Below are 27,722 nucleotides of genomic sequence, written 5' to 3'. Positions count from 1 at the left end.
GGGTTTGTATACAAATAAAAAAAGCACATGTTGTTGTTTATAAATACAACCACGTGCAGGATATTACAATATGCATATGAGACATAGATGTGTTTCATGTATCTTACATATCTGAGAATAACCGTTATACAAGATTCAGTTAATATGTTACAATATGTTATAATATGCTTAATATTATAAGAATATTCTAAGACTCTTATACGCGTCCACGATCATTTATATCGGGTGTTGCAAAATAAGTGTTATAACTCTTGGGAGGTGACTCCTGCCACTAAGACAAGAAAAAAAGTTCTCTTGAACTTTCGGCTATCGGACATAGTTTCGGATCTACAAGGTGCCGAAAGCGTGGGAAAATGACTTTCGGACGCCAATAGTTCGGAAACTATCCAACGTAAAGAGGGCGGGTAAAAAATTCACTGAAGAAGTCATACCTGATGTATTGAATTTTGCATGTTTCACAATCCTACAATGCACGCGCAAGGGATTCCCCAAAGGAACGTAGGGAGTCCCGGATAATCTGCCAAATGAAAATTGGTCTAAATGGATATGAATTGATACGGTTTCTACCGGGTAACAATAATTCGTTTGTATTAAGTCGATATCTGGAACAAATACAAAATGGCGGACAACTTCATGCCCGTAGTCTGTGGTTGCATAATCGCCAGGTACGGATGCTGGCCAAGAGTGACGTTCTGAGTATTAAGTGTGGTGAATTTGTAATCAAATACTTTAGAAAGACTTCTGGAGTGCCGGTAGAGCACAACAAATGAAGCAGGGTGATTCACATGTGTGGAAATACGTAACGAAAAATGCCCAGAAATGCACTCATACTCAGTCGGAAATGTAAGAATTAGCGTCAAGAACATGAAAGGCATTACCAATTCACCAATAATATCCCTCAAACCGATGCAATATGATGTGCACGGTTACATACCAATAAGAATGCAAAACTGAGGCCAAATTGAACTTGTTCAAGGGGACTAAGAAACTTGGTACACTAAATGAATGTCAGTAGTGGGATCGCATGATCGATATTGAAATGTGGCCAATGTGTGTGTTGATATCAACATGTAGCTAATGGACAAATATCAACATGTCCCACCACTGCTGGGACACCGTCCCACGTGCGAAAACTAGGAAAATAACGTTGTACATTCTGCTATTACATCTGGTGCACTTTTTGGTAGAACGTAACTAGAACACGAATGTATCAATATCCCTCTTTTTTTTGGGACATTGTCCCACAGTCGACACATATGAAAAGAAATCTCTTAATCCATGGTTCGAATTCTGATAGAGGGTGAAAATAACGAACTTGTATTATGTCCCACGTCTTCTGGGACATATGACGTACTCGAAATATAGGAAAATACCTCCAGATATTCGTATCTTAAACACAGTGCACATGCCAAGACAAAGACGAAAATGAACCAATTTGTCACATGTAACACTGCTGCTGGAACACCATACATATGGAAAACAAAACGACATGACACATAGGAAGAAACGTCTTAAAGCTCTGATTGTTTACAGCTGTGCAGTAGGAGTAACAAAATGAAACACACAAGCTTGTCGGGAGGCTGTACAAAAGCGCTCGCCAAACAAAGTGGGTACTCCTCAAAGGAATTAATATAGAAAAAGTGAGGCTCCCTCGAAACCACAGGAATAGAGCGCTCACTTTCGCTCGCGTGGTAGCAGTTTCCAATCTTACTGGGAGCCCATGGCCTCAGATTCAAGACCCGAGCAGTTATTTTCCTACTTTTCGCACGTGGGACGGTGTTCCAGCAGTAGTGTGACATGTTTATATTTGTCCATTAGCTACATGTCGATATCAACACACACATTGGCCACATTTCAATATCGATCATGCGATCCCACTACTGACATTCATTTAGTGTACCAAGTTTCTTAGTCCCCTTGAACAAGTTCAATTTGGCCTCAGTTTTGCATTCTTATTGGTATGTAACCGTGCACATCATATTGCATCGGTTTGAGGGATATTATTGGTGAATTGGTAATGCCTTTCATGTTCTTGACGTTAATTCTTACATTTCCGACGCTTTGAACTCACGTTTACTGAGTATGAGTGCATTTCTGGGCATTTTTCGTTACGTATTTCCACACATGTGAATCACCCTGTTTCATCTGTTGTGCTCTACCGACACTCCAGAAGTCTTTCTAGAGTATTTGATTACAAATTCACCACACTTAATACTCAGAACGTCACTCTTGTCCAGCATCCGTACCTGGCGATTATGCAACCACAGACTACGGGCATGAAGTTGTCCGCCATTTTGTATTTGTTCCAGATATCGACTTAATACAAACGAATTATTGTTACCCGGTAGAAACCGTATCAATTCATATCCATTTAGACCAATTTTCATTTGGCAGATTATCCGGGACTCCCTACGTTCCTTTGGGGAATCCCTTGCGCGTGCATTATAGGATTGTGAAACATGCAAAATTCAATACATCAGGTATGACTTCTTCAGTGAATTTTTTACCCGCCCTCTTTACGTTGGATAGTTTCCGAACTATTGGCGTCCGAAAGTCATTTTCCCACGCTTTCGGCACCTTGTAGATCCGAAACTATGTCCGATAGCCGAAAGTTCAAGAGAACTTTTTTTCTTGTCTCAGTGGCAGGAGTCACCTCCCAAGAGTTGTAACACTTATTTTGCAACACCCGATATATGTTCTTTTGTTAATATAATTATTATCGTCATGGTTACTTAATACATAATAAAATGGCTGTTATGTACTGTAAGTATGAACATGTATTATAATGACCCAGAACATTGTGGCAATTTTATTAATGTTGATTTATACGATAAGTTTCCAAACAAACAATAAAATGAAAAACTTGGATATTAAAACTGCTCGTTGATTATGACGCAAAATTCGACCGATAGTAACTCGGAAACTGTAACCCTTCAAAACATAATATTTCATACGTTTATATAGCTGGTCAAGATCTTTGATCGTGACAAATATAATCCTAATCGGATCATTTACAAATGTGTGTGTGTGTTTTTTTTTTTTTTTTTTTTTTTGTTGTTGTTTTTGAAAATATGACGCAAAATTTGGCAGCCCATAACTTGGGAACCGTAAGCCTGCATTACATAATATTTCACATGCTTTCATAGTACTAAAATTCTAGAACCACGCCAAATTTGATCCCAATGGGTTAAGTGTGGTGTATGGATTTTTTGCCTTCGAAAATATTACGCAAAATTTGACCACTCATTTATTCGAGAATCGTAAGCTTGTTCAACATAATATTTCATATTCTTATATAGCAGGTCAAGACCTATCACCATACCAACTTTGGTTTCGATGGGATGTGTTCGGCTGAACTTGTAGAGTGTCCTTGACTTTTCAAGGAAAAACCAAATGGAGGCCAATAAAATGTAAAGGTCTAGTTAAAATTTCCTTGCAACTGATATATACAGAATAAGTTGAATCTGTCCTCGAATAAGATACGAAGCTTTGCACCTAAGCGCGTCACCATAACGAATTAAACGTTCAACATTTTTTTTTTTCGACAGTGTTTATTTACAGACGTAATAACTCCTAACTTGATAGCTCCGAACGAAAGTAATGTTTAATATGTGACTACTCTCTTACTTAATCCACTGTGCTTTTTTAAAAAACCATTGTAATTAAATTTTTTAACATTTTACTACAGACACCAATGAAAGTGAGCGGTTGGAAAACATATGGAAAAAAATTTTCAAGGGTTGAACAATCAATTTTATCATGTTATTTTGAGCAGGGATGCATTTACATGACTATAAACGATACTTCTATCTTCTACTTACCACTTTAGATCCCTTTCTTGCCAGCTGAGTGCAACATTGAATAATTCTGTCATCTGCAACCTGAATTTCAAATTCCTTTGCTTCAGCGTCTTGGGCTGTTTGTCCTAAAAACGAACAAAAATGTATCAAGTTATATTAGTAGTTAATTGGTAACAGTACTGCATAATACACAAAGGAAGTAGCATACAATAATTATTTTCTGAAAAGACGTGAATACAGAAGTTGGAAAGAACAGACGACATAGCAGTAGGTATTGGGCACCTCGGTTTCGAAATACGAAATACAAGCAACAGCTTATTAAGTTCTATCCAACGAAAGGATGACTAAGAAAAGGGAAAGACATGTAAGACACGGTTAAACGGATGTATAGAATCAGTAACATACTACATAATTACTGACCGAATGTGAAAAAAGGTACACAAGGACTAAAGTATTTCCTAGTGGGGAACAGATAGTGGTCATGATTATTGATAAGATACTTCAAGAAACAAAAACAGACAAGAAAAAGAAAACATATCTAACAACTTCAGAACTAAGGAATAAAAAATTAATTCGAGCATAAGTTTCCAATTGCGAAAACACGACGTTAAATCGGAAGAGGAAGCATGCAAAACTTTAGGAGAAACAAAATTTTAAAAAAAGTAGAAAAAAAAGAAAAAAGAAAAAAAAGGAACTAAGAGGTGGGATGACATAATGCAACAAGCAAACCGAAAATAACAGGTCCTGGGGAGAATTACTTAGAAACAGATGACTTAATATTGGGCACAACAAGTTAGAATTCAGTACAAATCTGGAAAAATATTAAATGAAACGAGGAAATGGTAGACGGAATAATAGAAAACACAAGAAAAAAACAAAGGATGAACACATAACTGAAGACGACAGCGGCAAACTGATCACAAAAGCAGAATATAAAAATAAGGAAGTATTTTTAGAAAAAACGCAATGACAAATAACTAAAACCGATAAAAACAGGCGAAGATTTCTGATTAGACTAAACAGCGATAGAAATAATACGAGCAGCAGGATCAAACGGACCAATAAGCCAAGATTTTTGAAAGAACTTTACAAAAGTGAATTTAAGATAAAACCGAACCAAACATCTGTAAACAACAATCTTAGGACATGATAGCATTTATAAATCTTGAGAAAGCATATAAAACATACTAACTGAAGCTGTACTCACCAGAAACACCCACATTAAAATCTCACCGTGAATGTTTCGGCTAAGGGTTATTTTGCCTTCCTCAGCATGGGTCCTATCAGAAAACTAATGTTGCTACACGAACCAGGGTTGGAAAAAATACAGTTAAAAAAAAAAGAACAAAACATGTGTTTAAAACATGAACATTTTGAACAGTTTAAAACATGATTTTAAAAATATTTCAAAATCGTGTAATAACGCATTTGTGAAGACTCTTTCAACCGATCTTTTCATTTATTTTATTCTCGTTAAGACTACACTGTGTTGAGTACAGAATATTTCAGTATAAATTAGTAATTCTCAACTTATTTCATATCACGACCCCCTTTTATTACACCCTCTTGCCAGTGACTCTCGTAAGTACTTTCTTGGTTTTTTTTTTTTTAGGTAGATTTTAAAATCTGCCTACTGTGGAGATTTCACACAATCTATCAATATACATGGCAGAACAAAAGTCCTCACTATCCTTGTGTGTTGAAAACGGGTTAAGGGAGAGTGATGAAACTTGGAAGTGGTCTGACACATTAGATGGTGCTATCAAGCATCATGGCGGACATCTTTGCTTGGTATTAGAAATTTCAAAAGGAGTCATGTTACATGTTTTAAGGTTAGAATTTTACCAGAAATACGGTTGTGCTGTTATCATTTCGGAGTTACCACTTCTGAAAGTTTTCTAGTTATGCCTTTAAGGGCTAAGCTCGTGTTTCGGGGAGGCAGGTGAGATTTTTGTTGCAAAATTTGATTACTATTTCAAAACACTGATGCTAATCAAATTATTTCAAAATAATAAATTTTCGAAAAGTAATGTTTGAAGCACACTTCATGTTGTGCTAACTTCTGCAAGTCTATGTAATTGGTTGTTTTTGACTCAGTAATATTGAGGAAAGGTACTATCTGGGGTTCAGAGCACAATGGATCAAATCCATTTTCAATAAAGTTCAGTTTTGCTCAGCAAATGAATTCTATTTCAAAACGTAATATCTTCGCAGTCAAGAGTCCAAAATAAATGCAACTAAAACCATGCGCAAGGGCGTGGGGTAGTTTCATATAACAGCCGCTAGACAGGGGCGTCAGTAGAACAGAAGGGCAACCGCCCATCTCCACCCTGAATTTCAGATTTTGGGGGTAGTAAGGCAGTTTTAGAAATTTTTTGATAAGCAAAGTCCAACAGAACAAGCTTGAGGTCCATACACTGAATAAATACGGAGAACATACAGATGATTAAAACTGGAAAGTTGCTTAGGCCCAATTTCCAGAATTTTAAGCAAGGCCGAAGCTCCAAGTAGAGCCACCTTTGGAATCCTTGGGCCAAAAGATATACAAGAGAGCAATATAGGAATATAGTTCCTTACGGCCAATGAAAATGGATTACTGATCAAAATCCGTATTTATTCAGTGTAAGGACTTCAATTTTTTTATGTTGGACTTTGCTCAACAAAAGATCTCTAAATCTGCATTACTGCCCCCAAAATCTAAAATTCAGGGTAGGGGAGGATAACCTCTAAATGAATGCCCCTCTCTAGCGACATTCATATAAAATTCTAGATTACATCTTGTCAGGTAGTTTTTCTTTCTTTCATCTCGGATTCGTGGTTGTGAAAATATGACGTTTTCCGTTGGTGAATTCTTTTGAATACACACTGCATTTATTTAACGTAATTATGCATCATTGACTATGGCATTCGGAGCTTGATTTGTTAATCATTCCCACGCCGCAGCGTACACAATATAATGTTAATATCTTAAATTTATGAGCAAAGAGGGGGAAATTAGTCCTCCTCCCCCACTCCATCAACGCACTTGTCTAGCGGTTGTACTATGAAACTCTAGTCCACACCCTTTCACATGGTTTTTGTTCCATTTATTTCTTACCCTTGCCTACGAAGATACTACGTTTCAAAAGTGAACTTTTCTGAAAACAGACTTGGATCTCTTGTGGTCTGAACGTCCCATATCTAAAAATATTTGACAAAAACTGAGTTGGAGTATCCTGCAACCCAAGTTTGCTCGAAACGCATAAAATTAATTTGTTTAGTTTGATTGATTATAGTTTTGCACAGTAGCAAGACTATATGAGACAGGGTTTTTAAAGTGGGATCCGAACCACTAATTTTGAAATTTCATGTCGGATCACAGTCAAAATCTATACAGCAAATTCCAACGTCTCGTGCCTCTACACTCAAAATTTAGTGTTAATAGACCGAAAATTGCAACCTGTAGCGTGGTGCATACATACAGACAGACGAACAAATTGAGATTAAATTGTCCGACACTGACGTTCGGAACTGATGTTACAATAAGTATCACGCTTTTGATGGTTATTTACGCGGGCAACTGCCATACCTTGCACTTTCTCGCCTAGTCCTTTCATACAAGCTATGCCAAGGTGTAAAGCTTTTAAGAAAATTTAGAATTGGGGTGCGAAAGAGGGACAAATTAAATTTTCATAATATAATGAAAGAGATATTGTTGATACAAATTTAATTCTTACCTGAAGTTTCCAGTTGTGTCTCAACCACATCACTGACGTTAGAATTATCAGAAGCAATATTCGGATCAACACTTTTACCATTTGTTTGGATTTTTCATAATGATTCTTCATTCTTTGAACTAAACCAACCATTTCTTTCTTACACGTTTTACAACGAGCTCGTACGGTCGTTTTCTTATCTGATGAAGTTTAAGTTTCTTTAATAAATTTACTCCAAATGATGTCCTTTCCGAGTTGTACAGAGACTGAGAACCAACATGTACTGTATCAAGGAATGCCTGCGATATTTTAATTTCAGAACCGCAATTTAGCAAATAATATTTTGTTTGTTTTCTGAATACAACACAAAAATTTGTTTCCATGATAATTATTTTATTTATTTCTTAATATCAGTTCTAGTAGTAGTCCAACCCTCGACCACACTTTCTCGCAAATTAACTGAGAAGCATTTAAACAATACAATATACTTTTAGAATAAGGGGAAAGAAACATTCAAAACAGGGTTGGCAAAAACCATGGTTTTTATTGAAAAAAAAAAAAAAAACAAAAAACCAGGTTTTTTGGTTTAAACTCGGTTTTTTGGTTTAAACCAGTATTTTTGGTTTAAATAATTTACTCTATGTATTTATATCAGATATGGACAGAAATTAGTTTGTTTCGCCTTGGTGTTATTATGCAACAACAAGGTTATGCTGGAAGGGGTCACATAAGCTTAAAGCGGAATCCAAACCGCTTCTCGACTTACATCCAAGATAAATTGTCCATTTGGACACGAAACCGGGACTAATTGGTCACAAATGCGATTGTCGACTCACTCACGAAGGTCTCCTGATAAAAATACGTTGTACTGATCTTTACATAGGCGTACTTGTTAATATAATTGTCAAGAGTCATTTCAAAAGAACCAAAAAATAAACAGTTACACAAGTAGAATTATAGATAAATCGGGAAACTCCTGCCTTAGCCATTGGGAAAATCATGTTATTACTTTAAATGTATTTGTATGTAAAATTTTAAGGTCAACATATCATAATCACTACGCTAAAACTGAGGTATTAAATTACAAATTTGGTATGTAGATATCATTCAATAAAATTAAAACAAAGTCAAATCCAAGTTAATGTTGGAAGCTACGTAGGCAGTTGATAAATTTTGCCAAGTTCTATCAATAAGAGGCAAGCTTGGATTTTTTATAAATCAACAGGCATTCATTCAAGTAGAAATTTATATATTGTTTTCATTTCGTATGTTTAGGCTTAACATCCTTATGAAATACCAAGGTTATCACGAAGAAGACTTTCGCTTAAAGGGGTACCTCGAATCGCTACTTGGTTTACACTTGAAAGATGGGTTGTGCTTCGACCGAGAATTGAACACGGAAAGGTGAAGGTGAAAAGTAGATAAACGTAATGCGGATGGTTTGATATGTGGAAATGTCACCATTAAGTTCACACGATTTAAAGCATTTTTCGTTTTTTTTTTTTTAATTGATTTATTTATTTTTGGTTTAAACCAGTTGTTTTTTTTTTTTTTTGAAAAAACCAGTTGGTTTAAACCATAGTTTAAACCACCTTGGTTTGAATCAGCCAACCCTGATACAAAGTAAATTGTAAATCACTACATTGATCTTTTGTAGCCACGAGAAATCAAAACATTCACATGCGAAGAAAATAGTCGTCTGAATGGGGGCTCTTTTTGAAAATTTTCTTTCTCTGGCAGATTTATTTATTTTTTTTTTTTTACAAAATTAAAATAAAATAAAAATAAAATATGTTTAAAACAAGTCTTAAAAATACACGTGTTTAAAACAAAATGTTTAAAACGTATACAAAGTTTGTTTTAAACAAAATTAGTTGTTTAAAACAAGTTTTAATCACTTGTTTTAAACATTTTGTTTTAAACAAAACAACCCCGACACGAACTATATCAAAGTTGATTAAATTTTACTGTATACGTTACATTACAGACCACAAACTTTCAAGTATTGTACATGTCTGGCAACGTTAGTTTTCTGAAAGGGTCCATACTGAGGAAGACAATAAATAACTTTGCCGAATTACTTTCACGGAGAGATTTATTATCTTTTCTTTATATATAAATACAACTTTAGTAAATACTTAATATGTATCCTATCAAATAGTTAAGGAATTTCACATAACATACCTAGACTGGACACATAGGAAGAATTTCGGCGGATTTGGAAGGATTAAAAGAAAAAAGACTATCGATTAAACAACCCGATGAAAACTATCGGTGCCGAATGAAAACAAACCATGGAAAAAGCGAATGAATAGAATTAGTCTAAATGTCTGAAACAAGGCAGTGTGCCATTTTCTAAACCATTCAATGTTGTTATGAAAGGTACAGTTAGAAGAGTAAAAGACGAAAACAGAAAATAAAAATGTGTTTGTATTATCAGACGACGTAAAGGTTTCGGGAGAAAGCTTACAAGTGGAACGACTACTAGGTACTTGGGAAAAACGTATGGAAGAATATGGCTTACGTATACGGCAAGAAAAAAAAATGGTAACTATCTACAAGCCGTATACGCCAACTTTACTTTTTATCCCATTGATTTATATAGGGAATTATTTTTTTCTCTTTTCACTGAAGTGAAGTGAATTATAATGATGTAATTTTTCTACTTTCTTGCTCAAGTCTAGTTAAATGCCCCTTGCGTAAATTTGCATTACACATAAGTGTAATATATTAAATTTTATTATTAAAGTTATCAATAACATATTATATTTTATTTATTTACTAGCATCAATTACCCGCTTCGCTGGGTTAAATTAAGAAAAAAAAAATAGTAATATGTTCCGTTAATCAGTCACTTTTTACTATTACTAAAGCGCTCTCTGATATTGGTCATTTTCGATGATTTTTATATTTCTCTCCCCTCCTCTCCCTCAAGTGGCGTGGTTGAATTTAGATTTAAAAGGCACCGAAAGCTATGGACCCTGAAAGCTTTGGATTCGACACTGATATTGGTAATTTCAATCATTTCTATATATATATATCCTCCTCTCCCTCCCCACAGCTCAGGTCTGAATTTGGAATTTAACGGCATCAGAAATGCCACTGTGCATCTCAACGACTCCGAAAATTATAGATTCGACACTAATATCGGCCACTGTCGATCATTTATAAATGTTCCCCCCATAAGATGCACCGTCAAAGTAAAATAATAAATATCATCACAGGCCCGAACCTCTTCTATGTTGAAAATCTGATCGAGATCGATCAGGTGGATCAAGAGGTATTAGGTTTTATTTTATTTTTTCTAACTCCTCCTCCCCGAAGTTCTACGATCAAAATGATATGATAAAAACCACCCCAGGCGCAAACACCATCTATGTTGAAAATTTGATTGGGATCGGTCAGGTGGTTCAAGAGTGATAAAGTCACAAAGACAGTCACTTTCATTGTTCTTTTTACATCTCTCTCTCCCCTCCCCCTCACCTACATTGTGATGTCAAAGTACAAGGGTCGTTCAAGGTTGACTGGGACTTTTATTTCTTCAGAGGAAACAGATAGCACAAAAAGCACCAAACTATGTCAGCTTTTCAAAGTATTCTCCGTGCGCGTCGAGGCACCGTTGCCATCGTTGTTGCAGCTCCCTGATTTCTTTGGCGTAGAAAGAACTTGGTTGTTGTCGTAGCTACTGGAGGACATCGTTCCGCAGTGCTTCATCTGTTGTAAATTTCTTCCCTCCCATATGGTCTTTAAGGGGTGCAAACAAATGATAATCACTGGGGGCTAAATCTGGACTGTAGGGGGGATGGTGCAGAACTTCCCAGCGCATTTTGGCCAGAGTAGTAGTTGTTACATTGGCCGTGTGAGGGCGGGCATTGTCATGGAGAAGAATGATATTTCCAGACAACATCCCAGGTCTTTTCTTGCGAATGGACTTCCATACTACACCACTGAACAATGTGTAGTAATACTGGGCATTAATCATTTGCTCAACACGTATGATATTCACTGGCGCGACTGGAGTCGGGCGAATGTGTCCATGCGCTTCATTTGTCACCAGCTCCCGTCCTTCGCGAAACTGTTCACACCATTTGTACACTCTTGTCCGTGGCATCGTTTGTTCACCATACTGTGCTTGCAATCTTCTGAAAATCTCAGCTGGTTTAACTTTCTCCTTCACAAGAAATCTGATTACACACCGCTGCTCCACAGACACACTACTTGCCGCCATGTTCGCTGCAACTGCTGCGCATGCGCCAAATATGGCATGCCGGGCGCTAGTTACTCGAGAAGGAATACATTACATCACTCGCAAATTTCATCATGATCCGGCTATTCATCGATTATTTACGTACGAAAATCCCGGTCAACGTTTAACGACCCTTGTAAAATGACAAAATTGTCCCAGGTCCAAACCTCATCTATGTTGAAAATTTGATTGAGATTGGTCGGGTGGTTTAAGAGTTATTAACTCACATAGTCACTTTTATTTTTATTTATATTGATTTTTATATATGTTCTCCCCATCCCTTACGTTGTTCCGTCAATGTGAAATGATAAAATCGACTCCAGTCCCGAACTTCTCCCTCCCCCAAGTTCTACAATCAAAGTGAATAACTAAAAACACTCCCAGGCTAGAACCGCATCTACGTCGAAAATTTGATCGAGATCGGTCGCAGGCTTTCCAATGCTAATGAAAAATAATATAGGAAGTCACGACGGAAAAATATAGCAGATTTCGTAAAGCTGTGAAAAAGGAGCATTTCAATTATTTCCTGGAACATTTTAAAGGAATATTTGTGCATTTGGAACACTTTGAAAGAACAAGGAACAAAGAAACTCATAATATTTCTACCTATTGGAAGGAACATTTCAATTATTCAAAAGGTAAAAATAAAAATAAATAAAAAATATACATGGAAATTACACCAGTTGTTATATGAACATACATTCTCCTCTAAATATAACTAAATGGGTAATTATCTAGTTTCAAAATTTTATACGAGTTTCTTAGTGTTTTCGCACGTAGCTCACCAGTACTAAGCAACGACCATAAGGAAAGTGTAAAAAGGATCTACATCGGAAAATCAGTGTTAGTAGGTATACGTCTCCAAGATGTGAATAATTTTATCACTTGGAAGATCCTAACATTTCTATGTTAATTACTTTTTTTTAAAAATAAGTTGTAAAAATCAATACAAAATTCATTAAAAATAAAAAAAAAAACATGATACAAGGAGTTGCTTTGTTAAGTATCTAAATACACAATTGTACACAGAACTTAGTGCATCTAAGGAAATATATACAACAGTAAAAGTAGCAGTTACATTTGCATTTTGTCCAGTGCCTGAATATGCTCATTTGCCATCTTCCGTTTCTCTTTGTTCTGCTCGTCTTGAATTTTCTGTAGTTCATTCATCTTCAAGGATGGGGTCTGGATCATTGTCTGGGCAACACTAACGTCAGCCATGTCCTTTTTTCATAGCGCAGAAGATAATCTTGTCTGAGCATCCTTCATCAGTCTAGTAGCTACTTCCATTACTTTCTGTACTGTTTCGTCCATTTCATTTAATTGCTTCAGAGACGATTCACTCTTTGTAATTTCCTTCGATATAATTTCTTGCTTCGCATTTCTTAACGCACTTTCTTCTCTAGAAATCTTTGCCACTACGGCCTCTTTGGATCTGCACTTTTCTAAGTGATCTTTATACTTTCTCCAGGCGACCTGCATAGTATCTATTAATTAATTTGTAACAAGTAGGTTTTCAACTTTTCCTCCATACATTCTGATGCTGTCCTTCACAGTCCTCCAACCACGCACACCTTATTTCCTACGTTATTTTCATAAGTGGAAGTAGCAATGCTACAAACATATAAGAGGTTTCGAGGAACAGACGCAAATATATAGGAAATATAGGAGCATTGGAAAGCCTGCGGTCGGACGATTCAAGAGATTAGTCAAAAACATAGTCACTTTCAATTTTATAATATAGACTAGCCTTTGGCTAGCTGGGGGCTCCGCCCCCAGACCCCGGAGTTTACTTGGCCTACGGCTTCCCATTTCTTATCTATCGGCCTTTGCATCAACAGTGAATTTCGTGAATTTCCTCTTCATATTTCCTGAATTTGCCCATCCGGGGGTTTCGCTCCCACACACTGTCTTTGCTCGGGCTACGGCCTCGCACCTCTTGAACCCATAATTCTATTGTTTCTTTTCCTATTTCAACTATCTAAAAGATAAGATTTTGTATCCGAAGAAAACGTCCATTTAAATAGCATGGGAATTACTTCATCCCCCATTAGACCCCTAAAAAATTAAAAATATTCACTTTTGGCAATTTTCCTGTTAGTTAGTCCTCGAAGGCTATAATCATACCAAATTTCATGATTCTAATCCTGCCGGAAGTGCCTAAACATTTTGAGGTGTAGAAGACGTCCCATTTAAATAACATGAAAAAGATTTTTCAGTTTCCCATAAAACCACTCTGTGGTTGGAATTTTTCGTTTCTGATGATCCACTCAGGTAACGCTAACGAAAACGTACAAGCGTACCGAATTTCAACTTTTCATTCCAATTTTAAGTACTTAACACATGAGATTATAGGTCCAAAACAAGAGCCCATTTAAATAACATGGGGAAATTCTTCATCCCTTCTTTAGACCCCTTAAAAATTAAAAATAATCACTTTTGGCAATTTTCCTGTCGGTTAGTTCCGGAAAGCTACAATCATGCCAAATTTAATCATTGTAGCCCTACAGGAAGTGTTCAATAATTTATGTCAGTTCATGTAGTTTTATATATAGTAATGATTTATTCTTTCCTAACCTTCTTTACCCAGACTGTTTTCACTCTTGATATCATTACATTCTAGCTCTTTATTATTTCACAGTCACGATTTTCTCACAAGTAAAAATGAAATCTTCAAGTTTTACGCCCCACGTTACGACTGTTAGGTTAAAGGAGATGATGATGATGATAAATAAATGCAATTAGTAGGGGAGCTTAAGGAAAAAAAATGGCCAAACCCTGCACTTTGTGTTAAAAAGGCGCCACTCGGATATGTTGTTTCCCTGATTCAACTAAGCAGGAATCAAAGCAGCCCCACTCTGGCGGGTGGCCAGAATCCAATATGGTGGCTATCAAAATGGCCGCCTCTGCGATTCATAGTGTTCGTTTTAGAGGCCTATATCTCCTTAGCTAATAGTCCAATCTTCACGATTCAAAAACTAAACGACGTAGAAGATAACAGGGTCTAATAAATAAGCAAAAGTTTTTACCTAACACTGAAATTAACAACTACAGAAATTATTTAATTTGGAAATTTGCATTTCTTATGATGGAGTTTACTCATATATATATATTTTAATAACAAGTAAACGGCTGGTATTATCGAAAAAGATGTCGTATAACTTTTTAAAGAGTGTTAGATTATCTTTTGTTTGGTGTATAGTTCATTCAGATTGGTTAATAAATAACGAAGTTATGACAATTTAAAGATTCACGTTGAGTCGATTGATTTTCCCGAATTTCGAACGAGAGTTCATTTACCGTAATAAAACATCACTGAAGGATGCTGCATTGTACGAAACAAATCATTCTCTTGTGATGTGTTCTTCATAAGTCCCATTTTCACCAGAGCACAAGACAGCCTGACCCAGCCCGTTTATATGAATCCAATATGGCGGCCATTAATTATGATCCATAAAGATAAGTCTTTTTCGAAATATTGATTGAAGTATCTAGATTTATAAATAAGTACGTCAAAGTAATAACAAACGTTTTTCTCTGCCCCATCCTTCTGTCCCACAGAGTAAGTATGGGAAGGAATGAACTCCAAATCATGTTTCGAAATACATCAAAAGAAAAGGATAGAACTGAGTGCTTAAAAAACTTGGAGTAATAAAAACTGCACTATTCTCGAAGTATTTCTATTGAAAGTAACACTGACTAAATCCCGTATAATGTTTCGGCTGGAATAGTTCGGAATTACACAAAAAGGCGAAGTTTGAGACACCTACGCAATTCTTGTGTTACCAAGAAGTCGCCGATTCAAAATGAGCGATCTTAAACTGTACAAAACACGGTTAATGACGATTATGAAGAAGCCTCAATCAGAAGAAATAGAAGTTCATAGTACAAGATTTCGTGAAAGGATTCTTCGTCACAGGCCTGAGCTAACAGCTCTTCTGTCTGGCAGAGAATATGTTTTACTTTCAGAAGGATCTGACATAATATGTGAGCTGGAGAAAGACATTGATGAAGATGCTGTGGCACTAAGTCGTGTTGTTAAGACGCTTCGAAAGTATATGACAAACCACAAGAGTCATCTTGCAGGAAAATTTGAGAATCACTGCCAAGAAGATTCTGTTCCTCCTTCACTAATAGCTGCTGCTGTTAATATGTTACTTTATGGTTCATCTGCCACCCCTGATAGCAACTCAACTCAACCAACTTCAACTATTAGTCAACTTATATTTTATAACTTCCATCAGAAAGCAGGCGATATTGAAACAGAAGCAGCAAGGCATAAACGCAATCGCAAACCACCTCTTCCTCTCTATGTTGAACTAAGCGTTTATGCTAAAACTCATAAAAACATCTTTCATAAATGAATTGCATCCACTAGGCATTTGTATATCGTCTACACGTGTACAGGAAATATCTTAAAGTCTTTCTCAGTGATTGATAAATCAAAGTGACTAATCGTGTGTCCTTCCACTCTTCGTCGAGGTATTTTAACCGTTGCAACATTACATAATAATGACTAAAATCCTTCTAGCACAACATCAAAGGATTCTTTTCATGGTACGAACATTTCTATTTTCCAGCATCCTTCTAAGGATAACCTTTGCATTCGGCGTGACCATGTCTCACTGGATAATGTAAATATAAAAATGAGAACTGCTCCTGTTCTCCCCGATAATTATGCTCTAGTACCTCCTGCTTACATCACTAATAAGGAACCAGTTTTACCTCAACAGAACCCGAAGTTTGTAAAGAAAGTTCTTCCACGAAGTGGATTTTTCGCAGAAGAAAAAGAAAAAAACGAGGAGTGTTGGCTTGAAGCATGCTTAAAAAGTGACAGTACTTGCACTTGCTCTGTACACCATGCCTCAAAAATTGAAAACTCTGCAGGAATGCCAAGTATATGCTGCCTGCTTCCGTTGTTTTAAGGAAGACTCGAAATCTGTTGCTATGATACGGCACGGAATGAATGTTGTACGAGAACTTACAAACTCAACAAAGGACAAGTTCCGGTTCTTGTAATGGATCAACCACTGACTTGGGGAAATGAACGAGTTATATGGCGAAGATCATCAAATTCTGATGCTGGGAGGGTTACACATCGAACAAGCCTTCCTGCGTCTTATAGATAAATGGTTAGATGGAAGTGGTTGGGTAGAAATTTTATGCAAGTCAGATATAGCCGGATCACAAGGAACCGATGACAGTTTATTGAAAGTAACTCACATTACAAAAGCTCGTTTTGCTCATCAGATTACTCTGACAGTTTTACATCACTTGCTGACTGATGCATATCAGAATTCTTCATCAGGGCAATCTTTCAATAACTGGTGCACTGAAAAGGAATCTTCGTGTCCAACGTTTATGTTTTGTATAATATATTACCGTCTCGTGATTTTACTCTTAATTTACATCAGAGCCATATGTCAAGGAAATTTCAAGCTCTACGTTGAAACACTGAAACTAAAGGCAGAATGTTTTTTCGCAATAGACCACCTGAACTATGCTCCTTGGCTTCCCGTTCGCATTTTAGATTTGAAGAAGTTGGAAGAAACACATCCTGAGATTATGAATGCTTTCGAGATGGGTTACTTTGTGATAAGAAAGACATCAAGACCTTTCTCTGCAATAGCTATAGATCAGGCTCACGAACAGAATAACAAAATTACAAAAGGGGATAGCGGAGCGATTGATCTCTTACACGACGACAATGCTCTTGTCAAATGGATGACAACAGGACCAGAAATTAGTAGACTAATTAATGAATTCAAAATGTCATATAATGAATATGATCCTGATAATAAGCACCATGAAGATTACTCGTCGCAAGCTTGGAATGTAATTAATTCTATAGTTAAGAGTAATCGGGACTGTCTTTACCCCAATCCAGAAGATTTAGTAATTATTTCGTGAACTCTGTAGATGAAGTACACAATAATATTGACAAACCTGATGTAACAGCAGTCAATCTAATGGAACAATCTGTAAATCCCATAACGATAGTTTTGTATTTAGAAATATATCTCCCCAAGTAGTTCTCAACATTGTAAATAACTTTTTACAACAAGTGTTTAAACAGTGTTGATGTTTATGGATTGTCGAGTAATCTAATTAAAAAAAAATATTGATTGTATTGTTCTGCCGCTTAGCCATTGCATTAACCAATGTCTAACACAAGGAATCTTCCCCGAAGTTTTAAAATTATCACGAGTTGTGCCTGTATATAAAAAGGGACCCGAGAATTGTCCATCTAGTTATCGACCAATTTCTCTGGTACCAGTCTTCTCAAAAATTCTTGAAACTGTGATGCATATGCAGTTATGTGATTATCTTGATAAGCATAACGTAATTAGTGATTCACAGTTTGGTTTTGTAAAGGGTAGATCTACTGTTGGAGCGGTTGATTCGTTGGTAATGAAGGTTATTAGAGGCTTTGAAAACACAAGGATTTTGTTCAGGCAACATTTTGTGATTTAAGCAAAGCCTTTGATTGTGTTGAACACACAATTCTCCTTAAAAATTAGAGTACTATGGTATCAAGGGTTTAAGTTTTAGATTATTCAAGTCTTACTTAGAAAACCGTAAACAAATTGCTTTTGTAAATAACAATAAATCTGGTATTGCATCAGTTAAATACGGAGTACCCCAAAGTTCAGTACTTGGGCCACTTCTATTTTTACTAATGATAAATGATCTACCTTGCTTTTTATCTGCTTACTCTATACTATATGCTGACGATACGACCTTCCTAAATACTAATCCTGATCTTAGTAGACTTAATTCTATAACTGAAAATACATGGAATCAGGTTGTGATTTGGTTTAAGGCTAATGGTTTTTTACTTAACGAGAATAAAACTCAACATATGACTTTTAGTCTAAAAGAAGTGCCTGCTGAAAATAACTCAACATGTGTAAAGTTCCTAGGTATATATATTGACAACAAGTTACCGTGAGAACACCATATTAATTATATTTCTGGAAGACTCTCAAGAGTAATATATCTGCTAAAACAACTAAAAAATCATATTCCTGATTACTATATCAGATCGGCTTACTTTGCTTTTTTTTAGAGTATAATTTTGTATGGTATATTATTTTGGAGTAACAATTATCATGTAAATAGCATTATTTTAATACAGAAAAAGGCCATCAGAATTATTTCAAAGTAGACAAATTAGCTCATTGCAGACCTTTGTTTATCAATCTTAAAATTATAACAATAATCAATCTATACATTTACACAGCACTCCTCTATATAAAAAGTAATCACCAAAATTTACAACTCACGCAAGACATCCACTCGTATAATACTAGAAGCAGTAAAGTCATAAATGTCCCATATCAACGACTGTCCAAGTCATTAAATAGTTATGAGACAATTGGAATAAAACTGTATAACAAGTTGCCTGCATCACTAAAAGATGAACATATAGATAGATTTGAAAGTAAATTATACAATTGGTTAGTTGCAACAACCTTTTATTCTTTACAGAAGTATTTTAATTGTTCAATAGAAGTGTAACGTATTTTGTAATCTCGTGTTGAGCTTGTATTTAAAATGCATATTGTTATTGTAGTTTATTTTGTAATGTCATTTCATCATTAATTTAGTTATAGATCATTATTTATTTATACTTACGTATCAATATTGTATCACATTTTGACGTTGTCTATTGCTATGTATAGCTTAACGACAATAAAATTCTTTATTATTATTATTATTATTATTATTATTATTATTATTATTATTATTATTATTATTATTATTATTATTATTATTATTATAAATCGTCTGTTGGAAAGATGAAAGAAGTTTTCGTCGAATTGGGGAATCCGTTTGAAGAAAATAGTGGACGTTAATTTTGCTTCCAGAATCATCTATAGCGGTGATATAATTGAATCCGTATATTCAGCAGAAGAAAAAGAGTCTAATATGTACGTACAAGGAATTTGTGAATGAAAGATTAGTAGAATGTACCAAGCCATTCTTTTCGCCTACGAAAAAATTTCTTCTAGTGCTTCATTCTTCCCTTCAAAAGAATAAAACAAACAGAAATGGAATAACATTACTTAAGAAAGACGTTGAGCTATTCTCTCGCTTACTACACGTCAGTCAAACAAGACAACTTGACTTGGATAAATTCTTTCAGCACAAGAATCAACCAATTCCACAGTCTCTCTGCCATAATTCACAATCCTCAAAGTCCGATTTAGTTATGCTTCTAGAGTGAAGCCAACATCAAAGAAGAACACTTTCCTAATTCTTGTGATGTTTTATTATTTGATGGAGCAGTTTTGGTTCACATTTTGCAACCGGCATCAGTAGAAACATTTTGTGATTATTTCCAGTGTAGTTTCTTCAAATATGTTCAAAGAGAAGATACATTCCATGCAAAGCGAGTGGATTTGATATGGGATAGATAATCTTCAAAGAGCATAAAATCTTCCACAAGAGAGAGCAGGGATGCAGAAATAAGGACAAAAGTAACACCAACTACACCAATTTCTAGGAAGTGGAACGATTTCCTTCGTAATGATGAAAATAAAGAACTGTTCCTTTTTCTTGGAAAGTCTATGTGTGAAAAGGAAGGAAGCAATGGATATCACATAGAAACTTCAAGAAATCTTCCAACATTTTCAAAAAAAAAAAAAAAAAAAAAAAAAAAAAAAAAAATCAGGAAATCATTTAGAAGAAGCTGATAATAGAATCATGTTACATTGCTTTGATGCAACATTAAATGGACGCAAGAAGTTAGTTATCCGTACAGTAGACACAGATGTTGTAATATTTGCTGCATCGTTTTTCTACGACTTTGAGCGACACGGTTTAGAAGAATTATGGATATCTTTTGGCACCAAGAAACATCATTGATTTCTCCCAGTTCATCATATTTCAAAAGCACTAGGAAAAGAAAATCAACTCCACGCGTTTACAGGATATGATACAGTGTCATACTTTCTCGGACATGGAAAAATATCAGCATGGAAAACATGGCTTTTGTATCCAGAGGTGATCACAGCTAGAGATGCAAGGGCTCGGAAAAAAACCGGCTTTTTTGGAAAAAAACTCGGTTTTTTCTGCTTCGCTTTTTTGCTTGGGAAATTTTGGGCTTTTTTGAAAATTTTGCTTTAAACTGATAAAGCAGACTTTGTTTCGCTTCTCTACAACAAAAGCACTCATTTAAATAGTGGTTGATGCAGATAATAATATGAAACCTCGAAAATAAACCATGAATTTCAAAAAGATTTTTTAAAATTCTTAACATATTTACATTATGAATTCCAAAAGATTAACCAATATATGTAATAATATTTTAACCTCTTATATACAAAAAGTACTTTAAAAATGATATACAAATAACTAGCAAAATTGTATGTAGTATTTTTACTTCAAAATATCACACATCCTCTTTTTAAAGCAAAATAAAGAAAAACATGAGAGAAATCTGCACATCAAGAGCTTCGTTTCGGGTGGTTCTGTACATTCTTGAAATTTTTCAGTTACATTTTAACTTTCATATACAAGATGAATATTTCGAACAAATTTTTCACTGATTGATCACATATGTAATATGTTACCACCTATCAGGTGCTTCGGATCTGCAAAATCGGTAAAGCTCCAATCTCTGTAATGCACTGACTGCTCCTTAAGCTTGTTCAGATTCGGGAAAGTATCGAATTTTCTGTTCATGGATCATATACGTAATAGACGGTTCATCTGAGCGTATGGTTTCCTAGGCTGTAGAATCACCATCACGGTTTACCCAATGCTGAAGGTTTCTGAATCTTTAACAAGAAAATTCAACATATAGTTACGATACTTCTTTTTTTATAAAAAAAGAAAAACTATGGAATACATTTAAAAAGAGTGGAAGAATCAATCACTGTTCCAATTCACAAGATAGACGACAAATTTGATTGTAATAATTACACTATGCAATACTTTTAAAAAATTTTTTTGTCCTTCGGTTGCTATTGTTGATTCCTTAGTCATATTCATTAAACATTTACGAAAATGTGCATAATTCTCATGAAACTTCACTTTTGTAAGTTTAACATCGATTTGTTTGAAAATACTTAACGCTATGAAATATATTAGACATTGCATTTAAATTGATTAAAGGAGTTTGGTAGTAAGTTCCTCAACACCCCTATTATAACATCAAAAGAGTAGGCTACTTAAATACTTAACTTTGATACATAGATATCAGGGGCGCCCCAAGAATTTTTTTCAGGGGGCCATCTCCATGACTGTTATATTACATTTGATATTTCTGGTATTTAATATACATGGGTTGCTATATTACGCATACATTGTCGTGAGTCAGGGGGACCCTCTCTGCCCCCTTCGTGCGACCATGATAGATATCCATGTGTATCTGTGTATACCTTAGAAATGTGTCCTTTTCCTACATTTTCCTTTATGCGTATCATCATTTTCATTAATTAGCCCCCAGATGTAGTTCCTCATCATGTTCTCGTTATATTGTCCTTGGTAACCTCGTTCGAAAGTCATAATGTCTTGGTGAGATCGCTCACCGTCTTCCTCTGTACTCATATTTTCCTTAAAACTGTCCAGATGAGAGGCAAGAACATGTAACTTAAGTGACATCCTCCAACCTGTTTCGCCATGGTTTGTCACCATGTTCATAATTTCCACATAATTTTCAGCTCTGTAATTTCCTAAGAAACACTGAACAACTGCCACACAGCTGCTCCAGGCTTCTTTTTCAATCTCAGTTAGCAACGTGGAGACCTCAGTGGACTGAATTATCATCATCATTTGCGGTCCTACAAACACTCCAGCCTCCATCTTAGCATGAGATAGCTGCAGAAACATGTCTTGTAAAAATTTGAATGTGTCAGAATCTCTATCCAAAGCTTTCACAAATTGCTTAATAATGCCAAGTTTAATGTGCAAAGATGTGGTAACAATACCATTATATGTTCCACAAGTGGCTCGTATTTTACTTATGTGTCCTCACAGTGTTTTATTCCCGTTGTGTTCGGCATCACTACTGTCTCACAAACAAAGGTAACAAGAGAATTTGGTGAAACCGCCCTGCAAACCCATGAGTAAGGCAATAATTTTGAAGTCCCCTATTACTTGCAACCCATATTTTGTATACTCTAAATTGTCCAATAAGGTCTTCAAGCTGTTAGTCTTCCTTCATAGAGACGGAATGAATCACAGGAATAGACAGGTGCTTATTCCCATTGTGCAAATGCACAGCCTTAAGACTTTTATACGAGCTGTCTATAAACGAACGCCACTCTTTCAGAGTACAGAGTATCTTTAAAACATAAACACTTATAACCACAATCCAGCTTTCATACAAACAATTTGGAAAACTGTTCGTGCCGTCTCCTTTGAGCTGTTGCGTTTACTGATTTATCAACTATGTTCCAACCTACCATCTTTACTCAGACTTAGATCTCGAATAAGATCATTTAAATCTGGTTACGATACTAGGGTTGTCTATTAATAGTTCATATCTGCAATGTTTAATAAGAAAGGCATGCTATGACACAATTGCAGTATAATAGGATATTCTTTTGTTATAAATATACAAGGTGGCTCAAAAGTAGGTATATAGTACCGTAGTGATCAGCTCATTGCATTTTATATCATTTCTTATTGTTATCCAACAGGTAGACTTAGCTTCTTTATTTGTTCTTAATGTGTTTTTACTTACTGTACAATCTGAATGTATATATTTGTAACTTCACTCAAGTACAATGACAATGCTAAAAACAATGTTCATACTAGTGGACTGTAATGCTTGATTCGTACACCACATGAATGCAACCAAATATCAATTCACTGTATTTAATGATTACAACTTCAATTTGCACACAAAACATATACACGAGAATAAACATGTTCACAAGTTCTTTAGTTGTAAATGATTGTGATTGCGATGGCTTATTGTTTATGTTATGTTATGATTTTCGACCATGATATATGGTCCACCAAAGCTTCATGTTCTTGCTGCCTCCACACTCACACACACCAAACAATAGAAAAGCGTTAAGCCACTTGAACACTGTTGCCAGCTAAAGGCACACACACTGTAAAACACACAAATAATCCCAAACATACTCCCCCCTGTTGGTCAGCTAAGGTCTGACCAAATAAAACAAAATGATACATATAAAAAACGAAACGAACACAAAACTTGAAGAACTGTACTTATTTTTAGATTACTCAAATCTCAATTCTAATCCTTGTTATATGGTAATGCAACTAGTTTCTTGATGGAACGTTTATATGTTCCAGTTGTAGTACGAACTGTCACTACACGAACTAAGAAATCCTTTCCTGGGAACACTTTTTCAATGATGCCCAATTTCCACTGCAATGCAGGAACGTTGTCTTCAATCAGCAAAACTACATCTCCGACCTTGAGATTGTGTTGCAGTGAAGTTGTCTTAGAGCGTTGTTGAAGACCATGTAAATAATCTCGGGACCATCTCTTCCAAATGTGTTGTTTTAGTTGTTGTATCTTCTGCCAACGAGATAAGCGGTTGTGTGGTAGATCGGTGAGGTTAGGCTCTGGTAAAGCTGTAAGTGTTTCTCCAATTAAGAAATGTCCAGGGGTGAGAACACTAATGTCGTTAGGCTCCCTTGATAGCACTGTAAGTGGTCGAGAGTTGAGACAGGCCTCAATCTGTGTGAGTAATGTTGCAAACTCTTCATATGTTAACACTGCACCTTTTGTAATACGAATTAGATGGTATTTCATTGATTTTATACCGGCTTCCCATAGTCCTCCAAAATGCGGCGAATTTGGTGGTATGAAGTGCCACTGAATTCCTTCGGTCGATGTAAAATCATGAATTTGAGAACTAAAAGGATCTGATGAAAACAGCTGATACAATTCTTTCAATTCGTTGTTGGCTCCAACGAAATTTGTGCCATTGTCGCTGTATATATTGAGACATCTTCCTCGTCTGGCTATGAATCTGCGTAAAGCTGCTATGAATGACTGCGCACTAAGATCTGTTACCAATTCCAGATGTATTGCCTTGGTGGATAGACAAACAAATAACGCAACATATGCCTTACGTACAGATCTATTTCTAACTGCTCCTGATTTTATGTAAAACGCTCCAGCGTAGTCCACGCCTACGTTTAGGAATGGTCTGGCTTGCTGCACACGAGCTGCTGGCAACTGTCCCATAAGTTGTTTTGAACCACTGGCCTTTAACTTGAAACACGTGAAGCAATGATGGATCACTTGTTTTACCACCTGTTTGCACCTGATGATCCAATATTTCTGGCGTAGTCATGATATTAATAATTGGGGTCCAGCATGAAGTAATCTTAAGTGTTCAGCTTCAACTATAAGTTTTGTCAAGTGTTGATTTGAAGGCAGAACTATTTGATGTTTGGCGTCAAACGGAAGCTGACTATTCTCCAATCTTCCTCCAACTCGGATCATGCCTTCACTATCTAAAAATGGATGTAAATTGTTCAATTTACTTCTTGACAGAACAATGTTTCCATTACGAAGATGCTGCAATTCGCTGTGAAACCCAATTTATTGTGTCCATTTGATGTAAACATGGAGCGCTGTGTGGAGTTCTTGTACTGAAAGACCTTCTGTTAGTTTGTTTTGCTTGTGTCTGATGTTATGAACAAAACGTCTACAATATGCTATTGTCCTAACTAACCTTGACAATTTTGAGAATCTTGTTATGGTTCCATTGCACCAATTGTCTAAAGTGACTGTCAATGTTATGGTTCCCTTACTCTCTGGAACTTGATCTGGTTGCAATGAATCCTTACTTGTCACTGACCAATTAGATTGTAAACTAGAAAGCCATTGTGGACCGTGCCACCATAATGAATTGTCCTTTATGGAAACTGCATCTATTCCTCTTGAAATCAAGTCTCCAGGGTTGTCTGAAGAAGTTACATGTTTCCAACAGCTAACGTCAGTTAAGTCTTGAATTTGAGCTACTCTGTTGGCCACGAAAGGTTTCCATTTATTACACGGAGAAGCTAGCCATGCCAACACGATTTGGGAGTCGGTCCACAAATGGACGCTACTTATGTTCAATTTTAAAATTGGTAAAATCTTGTGAACTAATTTTGCCAAAACAACTGCTGCGCATAACTCCAGACGTGGGAGAGTGATTTTCTTGACTGGGGCCACACGTGATTTAGCACATAATAACTTAACTGATATTTCTCCTTGTTGATTGATCGATCGCATATAAATACAAGCTCCATATGCTCTTTGAGAAGCATCTGAAAAACCATGGATCTGAATCTCCGATATGTCTCCTTGAACGAGTACATATCTGTCAAATTTAATCTGATTGATTAATGGAAGTTGCTTGTACAATTGAGTCCATCTCTTTGCTAATTCCATTGGTATACTGTCGTCCCATTGAACCTTTTGCCGCCACAATTCTTGCAAAAATATTTTGTATGAAATGACAACTGGTGAAATTATTCCTAATGGATCGAATATAGTGGCAATGATGGAAGCAATCTGGCGTTTAGTAATGCACTCTTGAACCTTCATTGTTGACGTCTTGCTTTCAACGAGAAATATATCCTTGTCTGGATGCCATGACAATCCTAATGCCTTGACGCCTTGGCCCTCATGGAACTGGATTGGACGCTGCACTTCTCGAAGCTCTGGCGAGATGGATTCCAATAACCTTGGATCATTCGAACTCCATTTCCTAAGTATAAAACCTCCCTTTCCCAGTAACTCTATCAATTGCTCCTGGACCTCTAAAGCTTGCTGTATGTCGCTCATGCCACTACAAACATCATCAATATAGAAATCTCGACGTAATATTTCTGCTGCTACAGGGTAATTATACTCTTCTTCGTCTGCTAATTGCTGTAGGCATCTTGTGGCCACAAATGAAGCACATACCGTACCATACGTTAGTGTTTTCAACTCAAAAACTTGAATCGGATCATTTCTAGATCTTCTCCACAATATACGTTGTAATGGCGTGTCTTCTGGATGAACAGTGACCATGCGATACATCTTAGCGATATCTGCAGTGAATACTACCGAATGAGTTCTGAAGCGCAAAATGATAGAAAACAAATCTTGCTGTATTGTAGGACCAACTAAGAGAATGTCGTTGAGGCTTTTTCCGCTGTCAGATTTTGCTGAAGCATCAAACACTACACGGAGCTTCGTTGTAGAGCTTGTGGGTTTAAAAACTGCATGATGTGGCAAATAGTATGCAACTCTGACGTCCTCCTTTTTACGCTCATCTATCCTTACCATGTGACCAAGATCTTCATATTCTTCCATGAATTCCGTATATTTAGCTTCAAAGTCCGGGTGTTGATCGAATCTTCTCTCCAATTGCTTTAATCTAACCAATGCCTGCTGATAAGAATCGCCTAAAACTGTACGATCTTCAAGCAAAGGCAATCGTACAATGAAACGCCCTGTATGATCTCTTGTTGTATTCTGAACGAAATGTCGCTCACATGCAAGCTCTTCGCTTGATCTAGGTGTAACAGTAATTTCTTCTAGTTCCCAGAATTTTTGAAGTTGTTGCTGTAGATCTATGTTTGTCTTCACAAAACATGTTGTTAATGGAATATGGGGGTCACGTTCTTGAGGAATGCGTCCTGCCACGATCCATCCCAATTCTGTCTCCTGAAGCACTGGAAAATCACCTGGCCGTGTTTTGTGTCCTGACTTCATAATTATGTAGAATACTTCCGCACCTAACAGAATATCTATGTCTCCAGGCGTATTAAAAGTAGGATCTGCTAGAACAGTGTCCTTGGGAATGTTCCAATCGTCATAATTAATTCTTTCTTCCGGTAGTTTACTTGTAATGTGAGGGAGAACTGAACAACTTATATTCAATGAAAATGTGTTAACACATGAATGGACACAAATATCTACAGAGTACTTTGTATTAGATATCGCTTGATTTATACCTTGAATTGGAGTATACTGTCTATACCGTTTGATGTTCAATTGTT

At 36.1% G+C, this 27,722-nt stretch overlaps 1 protein-coding gene across 1 annotated transcript in view; it reads right to left on the bottom strand.

The window, feature by feature from the left end:
- Positions 1–27,722, bottom strand: part of LOC145688461 (uncharacterized) — a 239,993-nt gene that overhangs the window by 86,032 nt on the left and 126,239 nt on the right. The window contains exon 7 of the mRNA XM_081762724.1: positions 3,822–3,925. Coding sequence (XP_081618850.1) covers positions 3,822–3,925 — 104 coding nt within the window. The remainder of the gene's footprint in view (positions 1–3,821; positions 3,926–27,722) is intronic.

The sequence above is a fragment of the Thermobia domestica genome, chromosome 6 (genome assembly GCF_964235325.1).
Source record: "Thermobia domestica chromosome 6, izTheDome1.hap1.1, whole genome shotgun sequence".
Taxonomy (NCBI): Eukaryota; Metazoa; Arthropoda; class Insecta; order Zygentoma; family Lepismatidae; genus Thermobia; species Thermobia domestica.
This window is presented reverse-complemented; position numbering and strand designations above follow the sequence as displayed.